We start from the raw sequence: 14,614 nt of genomic DNA, 5'->3' as shown, positions 1-14,614 counted from the left end.
CTGCCCATGTATTGCAACTTGCAGGATTGAGGCCACAGACTGTAACCCCTTTTGCAATAATAAATGGAGGGCTATGATGTATTACAAAGGACATAATTCACATTAATGAACATACATACATCATACGGAAAGTTTGTAAAATGGCCTGGGTGAAATCTGTGATCTGATTTGCTGATTTCCTAATATGTAAAAAATAAAAAAGCAAACTGTATTATTTTGAATGCAAAAGAGTGTTATTTTATACTGATGTAATTCACAAACAGCAAATGGATTTATATCAAACTTTCACAAACACCTAATTTCTGTGCTGAGAACAAGCATAAGAAATTTAAGACCAAAGGACAGTAGATGAAAAGAGTCACAAGTGACCTAAAATAAGGAGTTTAACATGTCATGTCAATCTTGTATATAGTGGTGCTCACACAGCACAGGGCAAGATTTTATTTACTGTAATATCAATTATTAGAAGTTTTATCATCTTAGCTGGTGCCTGTTTCCATCTCTTCCAGCAGGCTGGTGATGTTCAATCCATGTAACATATCTGGATAGTTTGCCCCCTTTCGACTCTACCACCTCTTCCCCATTTTGAAGTTGTATATTTGATTTTTAGCTCCTAAGTGAAGTACTTTGCACTTGTCTTTACTGAATTTCATCTTGTACATTTCAGACTAATTCTCCAATTTTCAAGGTCATTTTGAAAGCTAATCTTGTCCTTTAAAGTGCTTTCTACCCCCTCCCGGATGCTGTTATCCACCAATTTTATAAACATACGCTCCACTCCATTATCCAAGTCACTAATGAAAATATTGAATAGTGCCATACCCAGGACTCACCCTGTGGAAATCCAATAGATACAATCTCCCAGTTTGACAGCAAACTGCTGATAACTATTCTTTGAATAGGACCTTTCAACCAGTTATGCACCTACCTTATACTGTAGTAATTTTATCAAGACCACATTTCCCTAGTTTGCTTATGACAGTGTCATGTGGGACAGTGTCAATGGCAATAACAAAACTGTACGATTGCTAAAAAGGCACATGGGTAAAGGGAATGACCTCTAAGAGAGAAGGAATATTCCAGGAGTGCCAGTTTGAGGTTCAAGAACCCAGGTGTTTAACTCTCTCTAGGGACCAATATACTGCTACCTTGAAATGAGGGTGATGCAAGGCTTCTCTCTTTCTCAGCCACTAGGGCTTCTGGAATTTGTAGGCCTTCCCAGACAGACATGGTAGCAAAGGGGACCGGATACAAACTGCCTCATTCCCTCAAAAAGGACATATTGTGGAAGAGTCTGACCTGCTGGCAGTCTTTCCAAGAGACAAAGAAACTGTCTGTCCGCTTTGAACTTTGACTACCAGATACCAATACCAAGGAGGGAGGGGCTATTTTCTTTATATGAACTTGATGCACGAGTTTTCAGTTTGTTTGGTCTTTACCACCAGACCTCTAGGGAGAATCTGGGTTCACTGGAGGAAGGCCAAGGAAAATGAAACCTCCAAGTCATGGATGATATTGGATGATCTCCATGGGCACGGCCTTCAACAAACAGCAACCTATTATGATGTTTATTTGCTTTTTCTTTTTATGACACACTAAACTTCTACTTACAAGCAATAATGCAAAAAACTGCTTTCTCTAGTGATTAGTGATACACTACTTTGGTATCAGATAAGAGATCCTCCCTATTCCTAGTACATAATGTACTGTCTCTGAAATGCAACATTTCTACTGATGAACAAATGAATATGTTTACTACTGCACACTTAGAGGATGATGCCCCTATGGTTCTTCCTGCACGCAGGTATTCACTGCTTTGCTGCAGTTATTGATAGAGCTGGTTTCATATTCACTGAAGTATTACATTCATCAAGAGCAATCTCCACAACAAAGGAAGTGGGAGAAACCAATTTTAAAAATTGCCAAGACAAACACCACATGCACTGTAATCAATCATATCCAGGAGGAATTCCTGTTATCCAGGTCAGCGATGTTCAATCTGTAATGTGAGTGTACATAGTGCTGTATTATTCCACATTTTTGGAAGGATCAGCTGGATGACCAAACACACTGCATTGTAGAGCAGCAAAGTTTCAGTGAAACACACTGCATCAAAGGCAACCACCTCCTTCTCATGACAATGTACATGGCCAGTACTGCAATGCACTGTCCAAATTAATTTACCAGTATGTAGTCTGAGTCAGATCTGTTTACTCTAGGTCAGAAATATTTCTCAGTACTTTTACTCCTTTTAAATTTGCAGATTCAAAAAAAGCTATGCAAGGATGAACTAGGTTTACATATCAACAGAACTGCTAACTAAATTTCAACTGCAGGACAAAAGTCTGCCAAGTTTGCACTTGCAAAACAACATGGAAAAATTGAGTTGCACAAATGTAACCAAAGGTAAAATTTCACATGCAGAAGTTTTATTATTGGTGAGGATGCATAAGTAGTATGTATTATTTATTATTATCGGAAATCCAAGTTGGCTTTCAGATCTCAGGCTGAGTTTGCAATAGTGGTGTTTTAGAAAACAAAAAGAAAAATATCTTTCTACAAAAAAACGTGCATAATCTGCAGTCAGCAAAACACGATCATAAAATCATAGAATATCAGGGTTGGAAGGGACCTCAAGAGGTCATCTAGTCCAACCCCCTGCTCAAAGCAGGACCAATCCCCAACTAAATCATCCCAGCCAGGGTTTTGTCAAGCCTGACCTTAAAAACCTCAAAGGAAGTAGATAGCACCAACTCCCTGGGTAACCCATTCCAGTACTTCACCACCCTCTTAGTGAAAGAGTTTTGCCTAATATCAAACCTAAACCTCCCCCCACTGCAACTTGAGACCATTACTCCTTGTTCTGTCATCTGCTACCACTGAGAACAGTCTAGATCCATCCTCTTTGGAACCCCCTTTCAGGTAGTTGAAAGCAGCTATCAAATCCGCCCTCATTCTTCTCTTCTGCAGACTCAACAATCCCAGTTCCCTCAGCCTCTCCTCATAAATCATGGGTTCCAGTCCCCTAACCATTTTTGTTGCCCTCCGCTGGGCACAGAAATCTAAACATCATTACAGATAATCTAGGAAACTACCATTTTGCAATTTAAATTACTAACACCAGCTTGACATAGCTTTAACTCCAGTGTCTGCAATAGAGTGATTCTTGATTTACATAGGTGCAGGGTGAGACTCAGGCATTAACAAACAAATGGCAAAAAGAGAAAACAGATAATTTACCAATCATTACAGAATATTTAATAAGCAGAAACATTTTTAAGAAAAAGTTTAGAAAGCCACTTTTCCTAATTTTTCTGACTACTGTATATTTTCTCAAATTCAATCATTACTTTTTTGTTATGAAATGTATTTAAAATGAAATGTCCAAGTATACCACATCTGTTATTACCATTAACATGATGATGCTGTGACTTTCATAAACACAAAAACCCAATTTAATGTATTAATACAGACATTAATTTTGAAGGTCTCTTTCACATGACAAACTGCTCAGCCTTTTCCAGCCGTACCTATGTACAGTGTACATTTCTATTTCTATTTTCATTGAACTGAGTAATTGTTTTGTGGACAGCGAAATTTACTGTCCACTCCTGCAGAATAAAATACACCATAATGTTGATGCATAGCTTGCTGCAAGGCCAATGTCATCATTCTAGGTAACCTCCGGCTGAGATGAGAGACCTCAGCACGGCAGATATACAATGTGCATCTGAAGCAAAAACTGCCCATAAGAATAACTTCATTATTCTGGGAAGTTGGATCTATAAAAGATGTAAAATGTAGAAGTGTTCTGCCTATACAATTTCTGGTAAGTACAGCATGACTAAGTAATAAGACCTGAGTCAGCTTCAGTTATAGCAAATCCCACAGAAAGTTCATTGTCACATGAAGGAAAATGCAATATATTGGGCGGAAAGCATGTCTGTAAGTCATGAACTAGAATTATCTGTTCTGTTTTGGGCTTATATAGTGCTGTCAAATTAACAAAAAGCTAAAGCAGTCAAACATTCATTCAGGTTGTTCCAGTGTCTATGACACAAGGCTATATCAGAATAGAGCATATGAAGAACTCACCAATACTACTGGGCAGATTGCTGTGGGTGGTAAAATATGGTCCTTCAAAGGGCCACAGTCACATTCAGGCTTTAGATGTGAAGCACATTTATTATGGAGCTGTGGGGAAAAGAGAGAACATTAATAATCATCACCACAGTACCTCACTAGAATATTTCTATAAAGAATCTTTCCCCCATCTGGAATAGTGTAAATATGAATATACTAGATCAGTACAGGACTTAATATAGGAAAATATTTAAGAATTGTTGTCAAGTGACAGAATTATTTGACTCACATACAGTATTCTAGGAACTCACTTTGCTTCAGTTTTATTCTCTTTTTCTAGTTTTCAAAATTCTAAAAGTTAATTCTCTCTGTAGATTAACCAATCTCTTGGAAGAACTATAAAGGGGTGGCACGAGGACCCAGTTGCTGCCTCCCCTCCTGCGCACCATGTGGCCTTGGAGAAAAGTTCAGAGAAGCCAGATAGATACTCCAGCTAGCAGGAGCAAAAGCAGCTAAACCAGGGACCCTTTTTACCTTTGGACATTCCATTCAGAACTGTTGAATGTTCTCTTATTTTCCCTGCCCGGTGCTGACTGGATGTTTGCACCAGCCTGCCCTGTCTCACAGTCTCTTCACGTCAGCTTCACTCTACACCTGCCCTGTCCCCCTCATTCCCACTCCTTCCCTTTTCCTTCCATTTAGCTCGTCTTCAAAAATATTGTAGAACTAACATGCAATTTGCTGCCAACATACTATTTGCTCTCCTTGTGTGTTCCACCTCCGATTCCTCCATCTTGTGTCTGTCTGGTCTCATTAGATTATACTATTTTTGGGGCCAGGGACTGTCTACTACTCTGTGTCTGTACAGTGCCTAGCACAATGGGGTTCCATTTATGGTTGCCCTTTAGGCTCTATTGTAATAAGTATGATTATTATTATTAATAATATACTACATTATAAAATACTACATCATTATATATTCTGTACAGACCGTATATTGTCCAGAAAACTATTTTTCAAGTGTTTAGAGAAGTACAAAAAATGTAATTGAGACTATTCTTCATACAACCTATATATCCATTTACATCTCACTTTGTTCTCTTTATCCAATTGTTCAATTTCTTTGCATTTCTCATTCAGATTTTATTAATATGCATTTATTCTTTATTGTTTTATTGTAACTTCAGGGTTTTTTCCAGTGGTTTTACTTTTTTTCTTTCAACCATCAGAGCAATGATTTCATATGTTATCCATGGGTTTTTCTTAGTTATTAACATCTTCCCTTAATGTTGCTCTGCAGCTTCTTTGATAGCTTGTTTCAGACATTCCCAAATCATTCGGTCTTTGTTTTTATTAATGATCTGCAACACTTCATCTTGGTAGTAACTTTTGTGACAAAGTTCCTCCTCTATCTTGGTGGGTCTTGTGCTTATTGGAGGATTTGCTCACCTTGGAGCTTCACGGCAGCCCTCAGTTTGGCCGTTTTTGTGAACCCACAGTCCAGGTCAACTCCTTCTGTGTCTGACCAGGAGTTGGGAGGTTTGGGGGGAACCCGGGCCCGCCCTCTACTCTGGGTTCCAGCCCAGGGCCCTGTGGAATGCAGCTGTCTAGAGTGCCTCCTGGAACAGTTGTGCGACAGCTACAACTCCCTGGGCTACTTCCCCATGGCCTCCTCCCAACACCTGCTTTAACCTCACCATAGGACCTTCCTCCTGGTGTCTGATAATGCTTGTACTCCTCAGTCCTCCAACAGTATGCGTTCTTACTCTCAGCTCCTAGCGCCTCTTGCTCCCAGCTCCTTACATGTGCACCACAAACTGAAGTGAACTCCTTTTTAAACCCAGGTGCCCTGATTAGCCTGCCTTAATTGATTCTAGCAGCTTCTTGATTGGCTGCAGGTCTTCTAATCAGCCTGCCTGTCTTAATTGTCTCCAGAAGGTTCCTGATTGTTCTGGAACCTTCCCTGTTACCTTACCCAGGGAAAAGGGACCTACTTAATCTGGGGCTAATATATCTGCCTTCTATTACTCTCCTGTAGCCATCTGGCCCGACCCTGTCACACTCTGTATTTCTTGATTCCTCAGAGCTTCAAGGTTCCATGCTAGATAACATTTGGCTTTCCGTATATCTCTCAGTTTATTATTCATTCCTACCACTACCAATCTATGATCTGATCTACAATCTGCATTTGGCATAATCTTAACCTTCCTAACACTATTTCTATACCTATGGTTGATCGTGATAAAATCAATCTGGTTTTTATACATCCCTCCTGGTGATTCCCATGTAGGCCTTGCATTTTCTTTTTATTCAAAATAACTATTGCAGATAATGAGGTCATGTTTCTCCCAAGAGTCTATGAATCTTTCTTTTCCATTGCTTCTTTCACTAAGGGCAAATAAACTAACTGTGACAGATATTCTTTTCCCTCCTACTTTTGCGTTCCATACAAGTCATATAAGGATGACTATTTTTCTTTCCACCATTGATTTCCATTACTTCAATGTTTAAATAGAATGTTTTGACATTCTCATCAGAATGTGCAGTTGTTGAGGCATATACTTGAATAATCATATCTTTTGGAAGTCTTTGTATCACTATTATCATTGCACATTCAGATGATATATTCACTTGTTCTATCCTTCCAGTTACAGTCCTGTCTACTATAATTGCCACTCCTTACCTACTTTGACATCCACCTGCACTGATAACTATGTATTCTTTAAAAAGAAAAGGAGTACTTGTGGCACCTTAGAGACTAACCAATTTATTTGAGCATAAGCTTTCGTGAGCTACAGCTCACTTCATCGGATGCATACTGTGGAAAATACAGAAGATGTTTTTATACACACAAATCATGAAAAAATGGGCGCTTATCACTACAAAAGGTTTTCTCAGTAGGAGAGTGGGGTGGGGGGAGAGAAAACCTTTTGTAGTGATAAACACCCATTTTTTCATGATTTGTGTGTATAAAAACATCTTCTGTATTTTCCACAGTATGCATCCGAAGAAGTGAGCTGTAGCTCACGAAAGCTTATGCTCAAATAAATTGGTTAGTCTCTAAGGTGCCACAAGTACTCCTTTTCTTTTTGCAAATACAGACTAACACGGCTGTTACTCTGAAACCTATGTATTCTTTGCCGTTCAGAAGACCTGCAACAAAATCTAGACCTCCCCAGAACGCTTCACTTAGTCCCATTATGGTAATATCTAGCCTTTCCATTACTTTGCATATATTGGCTAGGTTCCTGTGTTGATTCAATCCCCTGACAGTCCATGCAGTGATCCCTGCAGTTGCCATTTGCACACATCTGGCCAGGCAGTGCACGAGTTCACACTGAGGGCCAGTCATCTGTGTGGCAGTTGAGGAATGGTAAGTCATGTTATCTGATATAACTTTGGGGTTAATACTGCACAAGGGCCCCAATAATTAAGTGCAGTCAGTTTGGGTGGGGGTGGATGGGTGAGGTTTGGGATTCTAGTTTTTAGCCAAAAGGCATAGCCCACAAGGCAGCAGGGATTTTGGCAACAGTCTTATTGAATGATGGCTTGCATTTGCCATGTCACAGTGCCATCTTTGGATATTTGGAGCATTTGCCCCACCACTCCCTATTAGTACCGTCATCAAATTGTTCAAGACTGCTTATTCTACATGTTTCCCTGCTTATATCATAGCTAGCCTCTTTATCTAAAGGCCGTAACATCATCCTCAGCCTGTGAATGTGCTTGATGGCAAAAGACACTGCCCCTGGGAAGTTTACCCACAACAAAACAATTGGATTAAGAGAACAAAGAGAGATGTACCAGAAGATGAGAGTCTTCAATTACAAAAGGTGACCAATGTGATCCTTAAGGACAAATATGGACAATACCGTATTTGACGGACTCCAAAGATAAAAACAAGAAATGGGAAGAATATATCAAGGAACTACATGGTGATAAACCTCAACTAGAGATTAATCCAGTAAGTCCACAAATAATGGATGAAGAAATCACAGCAGCAAGTTGTGTTTGAATACAGACTGAATTGTAAAAAAGCATAGGGGATGAAGGCTTGAAAGTGCAGTCAGAGGTAACAAAGAATGTGTCTGAGACAGAAGAATTGTCAGAAAACTTTACAATCTCATTGTGTATCCAAATCCAAAAACGTTATGTATTGTAAAGGCTACAGAACAATCATCCAAGTATTGCATCCCTTTAAGGCTGCATCTTAACTGGCATACTTTCCTGGGTACTTGTCCATGTACCATTAGTACACATACCTCGTACTTATGCCAAGTGTCCACATTTGCTGTGCTGATCATGGGTATACACTGTTCACAACACATGACTGTGTCCATACTGCCCCTTTTTCGTATGCAATGGTAGCACTACCATTTCAGGGATGGTATCCCAGTCCTTTGTGTCACAGGAGACACTCTGGGAACCATCTTGCTGGTGTTGCTGCTACTATATTCAGCCTTCACACATTTGATGATAGCAGCTCCCAGTCATCTTTCCCTTCTGTCAAACTGCATTGAAGACACGGAGCAAGTCCATGATGATGTGGTGCTGCTCCTGCTACACCTTATGGGACAAATGTTCATGCGGTCAAGCACTGGATACTGTACAGAATGAGTCCAGAAAAATTTGAGATGCTGAAGATGGAGGGACCACTTCTTTTCATCCCAAAGAACCAGCATGGTGTGGTGGGACTACATAGAACTGGAAGCCTGGAATGACGACGAGTGGTGCAGAACTTCTGAATGAGGAAGCAGACCTTCATGGAGTTGCGCATGAAACTTGCACCAATCCTCCAGCACCAGACCACTTGTTTTCAGAAACTCGTACCAGTACAGGAGTGGGTAGCTATTGCCCTTAGAAAGCTGGAAACACCTGAAAGCTATCCGTCAATTGCGAATCAGATCAGGGTTGGAAAGCCAACTGTCGGGGTGGAGTTTGTACAGGTTTGCCATGCTATCAATATTGTAATCTACCCACAAGTGGTTGCCATAATAAAAGTCTGTGAAATTATAGTGGGATTTCGAAGGATGGGGTTTCTGAACCGTGCAGGAGCCTTTGATGAAACACCCATCCCAATACTTTGCCCACTGAAAGAATTACTGTTCACTTATTCTCCAAAGCTTAATGCACCACAGGGGGTCAGTTCATGAACACTGACACTGGACACACGGGAAAAGTACTCAAGAGGTTGGGATGGTACCAGAGAGGAGGAGAAGGGATTTGATTCTCAATGAATGATGTGGTTATGTATGGTGTTTCTGTTCCAACATTTATTTCAGGGGAATCCTACCTATCTCTCCTAACGTGGCCCATAAAGCCATACCCTGATATCACCCACACAAGAAAAACAGAGTGTCTAGAGGGAAAGAGGTGGTGGTGGGTCTTTGCACAACCATCACTGTCACAAAACTGTTCTTTCCCCACTGGTCCCTTTCAGAACCTATTGACTCCCACCCTCCCTCTCCCCCGAAATCTTCACAGCCCAGGGACTATGGCAGCCAGAGTGATGGCTGAGAAACACACAGATACAGGAATACAATAACTGCTCATTAGTCATCTGTTATAGCAGTGGTCCCCAAATTGTTGGGCATGCCCCCCCAGGGGGGCATGGAGGAATGTTTAGGGGGGCACGTGGCAGGGCTGTATTATAACTTACCAGCCTTGGGTTCTGGTTCTTGCAGTGGCTTGGGGTCCTCCTCAGGCTCCTCAGTGGAGCTTCTTCAACTGGGTCCGCTAGGTAGAGGTGCAGAAACACATGCTCCTCTTCCTCTGGGTCTGCCAGGGTTTCCCCTTGGAATTCCTCTGAGGTCCCTGCTGCCTCCTTGCCCTGCCCCTCATTGATATCCTGTCATACAGTGAGGCCGGCTGGGTTAAGAAGGGGATCATGAGCCAATTCAGGTACTGTACGCGGAGCCCTGGAAAGCACCTGTCCATTCCATCATAGCATGGACATGTGCTAGGTCCCTTCCCAAACAAATTGTTGGAGTCCTTCACTCTCCGGTACAGGAGCCTCAGGTGCTTTATATGCTCCTGGCACTGGGACGGAGTCTGGTGAATGCAGTCCTCCTCAAGCGTCTTTAAAATCTCCCAGTACAGGTGCACGTTCCTGCTATTCTGGGCAAAGTTGTGGAGGACAGTGTACTCTGACCACACATTGATCAGCACCCAGGTGTGCTCCAGAGACAAGGTGGCAGCACTTGAAACATGAGCCATGATCACCTCTGCAAATCAATAGCGTTCACGGGAAAACTGATCTGAAATGTTCAGCATAAGTAGCTGAGAGGGCAGGGACTGTTATATCTTTGGTAAGAGTCAGGCAGCAAAGAGATCAATGCACTGTGGTAGTGGCCCTGGAGGACTATTGATTCCCAGGACCTGGTACACACCTCTTGCCCCCATCCACACTGCACAATCTGCATGGGGCCATGCCATGGCAGAGGCATGTACATACCCCCCCGCATGCATGCTAGCTTTTGTGCTGAGTGCACTCTTTCAGTGCTTCAGACTGAACAATGGGGGTAGGGGGTATGGCAAACAACGCATATGTAACTGTACAGCAGGGGTGGGCAAGCTTTTTGGCCTGAGGGCCACACCTGGGTGGGGAAATTGTATGCAGGGCCATGAATGTAGGACTGGGGCAGGGGGTTGGGGTGTGGCAGGAGGTGTGATGTGCAGGAAGGGGCTCAGGGCAAGGGGTTGGGGTGCAGGAAGGGTAAGGGGTACAGCAGGGGACTCAGGGCAGGGCATTGTAGTGCAGGAGGGGTGTGGTGTGGGACTCAAGGCAGGGGGCAGGAGGGGTTCAGGGTGCAGGCTCCGTCCTTGTGCCGCTTATCTTGAGTGGCTCTGGGGTGGCAGCAGCGCACAGTGGGACTAAGGCAGGCTCTCTGCCTGCCTTGGCCCCGCACCACTACCAGATATGGCCAGCATGTCTGGCAGTGGCTCCTGGGAGTGGGGTGGGGCAGGTGGGTCCACCGCGTGCTGCCCTCACCTGCGGGTACCACCCCCGAAGCTCCCATTGGCTGCGGTCCCCCATTCCCGGCCAATGGGAGCTGCGGAGGGCGGCGCCCGCAGGCGAGGGACATGCACAGAGCCCTCTGCCCCCCGCCACCGCCCCAGGGGCCGCAGGGATGTGGTGCCAGCCGCTTCCGGGAGTGGCACTGGGCCAGGGAGCCTGCTTTAGTTCTGCTATGCCACGTGGCTGGCAATCCTGAAGGCCAGATTGAAAGCCCTAATGGGCTGGATCTGGCGGCCGTAGTTTGCCCTCCCCTGGTGTACTGTCACAAGATATTTTAACATACTTTTGCAAGTTGTTCAAGACCAAATGTGAAGATAGATTCATAAGGAAATAAGAGAACAATATGGCTTCAAACATGGAAAGGGTATGATGAACACCATTTTGAACTGAAGCTCATATCAGAAAGATCAACTGAAATGGGGAAGACAGAATACTTTTGTTTTATTGACTTCCAAAAAGCACTGATGGAATCTACCATCTACCACTATATTCAACATACTAATATGTGTGGGTATGAACTCCAAGTAATAAACCAATTATATTGGAATCAGAAGGCAATATAATAGGCAATGAAAATGAAAATCTAGTAGAGATCAAGAGAGGAGTAAGATGTGTTTGTATACTGTCACCATCTTTATTCAACATCTGTAGTGAATGTTTGATTAAATTAATCGAAGAAACAAGAAGGTATAAAGATGAATGGAAAATGAGTGAATTACAATTCTCAATGCAAGCGACAGTGCTACTGGCTGATTCAGAAGAAGGTCTGATGAAGTTAGTGGAGATTATATATGAATATGCAAAGAAAATGCTCTAGAGTTGAATATGGACAAGACAAAAAAATTAATAGTATGCCAGGATCCTGGGGAAACATGCAAGATTCCAGTGAATGACACAGCCATACAGTAAGTGAGAAATGATTGCAACTTAGGAAGTATCATTACAGAAGATGGAAGATTGGCTGCTCAAATCAGAACCAGAACTGCAAGAGTGAAAGAGACATTCTGGAGGAACAAACAGCTGATGAGAAGGGACATAAATCTAATGACTAAATTCTGACTTTTAAAAAACTTACATGTGGTCTGTATTAAATTACGGCTGTGAAACATGGACATTAAAACAATCAATAATAAACTACAATCCTTCAAATTAGGGGGCTATGAAAGAACTAAAAAAATATAATGGAGAGACCATGTTATCAACAACAAAGAATTGGAGATGATTAGCATAGGCTAGTCAGAGATCTTAAAAAAATAAACATTTGCTTTACGGGCACATTTTAAGAGGTTCAGCAGGCAATGCATGTTTATGGGAACTGCTATCAATTTTCCCTTCCATATGAATACAAGGCAGAAAAAGAAGATCATGGATAGATGATGTGGTGTCCTGGGTGGATTAGTAAGTTTCTAGCCCTCCTGGTGGGGGACAAATGTTTGAAAACATAGAGAAAGTGTGACCTAAAGGCTCAGAAACCAGAAGACAAGTACAAAGAACCTAAAATTGATCATTTTTATTTAAAAAAAACCAACAAACCACACACCTTATGCTTTGTGTATGGTACAGACTTATATCGGTATAACTACATCACTCAGCCGCGTGGAAAATCCACACCCCTGAGTGACGCAGTTTTATCAACCTAACCCCCAGTGTAGACAGCACTATCTCAATGGGAGGACTTCCTCCACCTCTCAGGGAGGTAGAGTACCTACACTGACGCAAGAAGCTCTCCCATCGGTGTAGGGAGCATCCTCACTGAGCGCTGCTGCAGCACGGAGCAGCTGTGTCACTGCAGCGCTGTATGTGTAGACAAGGCCTTTAGGAATTTGTAGCTAATCTCTTGACTTTTGGAAGGCCTAACTCAGGATTTTTGAACACTAGGATTCCTTCATACTTCATTTAACGTGATCTGACTATACAGGGCTCAGCAAGAGCCATAAAAATCTTCTAAAAATAACCTAAAATGCTTCTGTACCTAAGTATGCCCATCTGTAAAGTCTATTATCCTTGGGAACATGTTGTTACAGGGGTAATCATCTCTTAGAATATACCCAGATTCTGCTTCACTGACCACCTGCCCTGGGAAGTCAACCTGCAAGGCCCAAGACATCTTCCACCACATGGCAGAGGGGCAATGCTGGTGTCAGAATGGGTCAGATGTGCCAGCAATTGCAAAAGTAGTCTGGGAAAATTGCTTTAGATCTAACTGAATATGCCCCGATATGTAACTAACAAGTTTTTGAGACCTCTGAATAACTTCTGTCATAGGAACGAATTGTGGTTTAGCGTCTCCCATTTCAGCGCCCCTTCCTTCAATCCTTCCCCCCACCCTATTCACCTCTATTTTCCTCTCCCAATTTTAATCCCCCTATTTCTCTCACTCCCAATTCCCTTCTTCTCTTTTGTGCTCCCTCAATTGAATCTCTACTTATCTGCTTCTCCAGTTCCCCTCCTTGACTGACACTGCAGCAGCCACTACTGGATGGGTAGTGGGTGTGGCTGGGATGAGTACTAGGGCAGCTGGGTGCGCTGGTATTGGGGATACCTGTGGTGGATGCTGGAGCAAATGGATGGGTGCTGCATGTTCCTGGGGTAGCTGAATGGTTGGCGGATGGGTGCATGGGATGGCTGCTGGTTGGCTGGGTAACAGGGTGTGGAAAGGGTGGATTGAGAAGTACAGTCCCAGGGCTGAGTGATGGGGGAGAGCTTGTTTACAGCTGACAAGGGTGGAGCACACTGCCACCAGTGGACACCTCCTCCTCTTTGCATAGCCACCTCTGGCCACTGCCTCCTGGCTGGGATCCAGCAGCAGGAGGAGCTAGGGAAAGGGCAGACACACCTAGCTAAGGTGGCACAGAGGTGCCTGAGGGTTGGGAGGAGCAATTACATGCAAATGCCAGCTGCATTCCACAGCTCAGCAGGATGCATGAGAATGCAGGTGAGATGAGGGCAGACATGCAAGGAGGCAAGAGTATCACTGATACTGCCAGGTGGCTGAACACTTCTCACATCATAGCAATCATGTATGCATAGCTTAATTCATCTGGCCAGTTTTTGTGCTATTATGAACTAAGCCCTGGATTTATCCCCATTTGCCTCAAAATGCTCAGGAAACGTGCAGATTAGTTTGGTACTTAGATAATAACTAAAGGCCCTCAATGTCTAAAGCATGATATCTAACTTCCTCCACATGTGGTGAAAGCTTCGGGAAAGGTACAGGCAGGTTAATGACCTGACAGGTGAAACTAAAAGACAACTTTAGACAAAAATGCAAGGTAATAATACAGAAACAAGTTGTTCTTACAGTGAGTTCTATAATGGAAATCAGTCATCAAGGCTTCAATTTCCCAAAACCACTGAGCTGATATTGGTAAAGGTAATTAACCACTGGAACAATTTACCAAGGTCATGGTAGATTCTCCATCACCGGCAATTTAAAATCAAGATTGGATTTTCTTTTTTAATTTATGCTCAAATTCAAAAGGAATTATTTTGGGGACATTCCATGTCAGACTA

The 14,614-nt window shown here is 42.8% G+C and overlaps 1 protein-coding gene across 5 annotated transcripts in view; it reads right to left on the bottom strand.

Moving 5' to 3' along the window:
• The window catches only part of DGKB (diacylglycerol kinase beta), a 510,469-nt gene that overhangs the window by 304,193 nt on the left and 191,662 nt on the right, over positions 1 to 14,614 (bottom strand). For all 5 annotated transcript variants that reach the window (XM_073333812.1, XM_073333808.1, XM_073333809.1 and 2 more), the window contains one exon: positions 4,096 to 4,194. In XM_073333812.1, coding sequence (XP_073189913.1) covers positions 4,096 to 4,194 — 99 coding nt within the window. The remainder of the gene's footprint in view (positions 1 to 4,095; positions 4,195 to 14,614) is intronic.

Source organism: Lepidochelys kempii, chromosome 2 (assembly GCF_965140265.1).
Source record: "Lepidochelys kempii isolate rLepKem1 chromosome 2, rLepKem1.hap2, whole genome shotgun sequence".
NCBI classification, from domain to species: Eukaryota; Metazoa; Chordata; order Testudines; family Cheloniidae; genus Lepidochelys; species Lepidochelys kempii.
The sequence above is the reverse complement of the archived record's forward strand: the minus strand, read 5'-3'. Positions and strand labels throughout refer to the sequence as shown.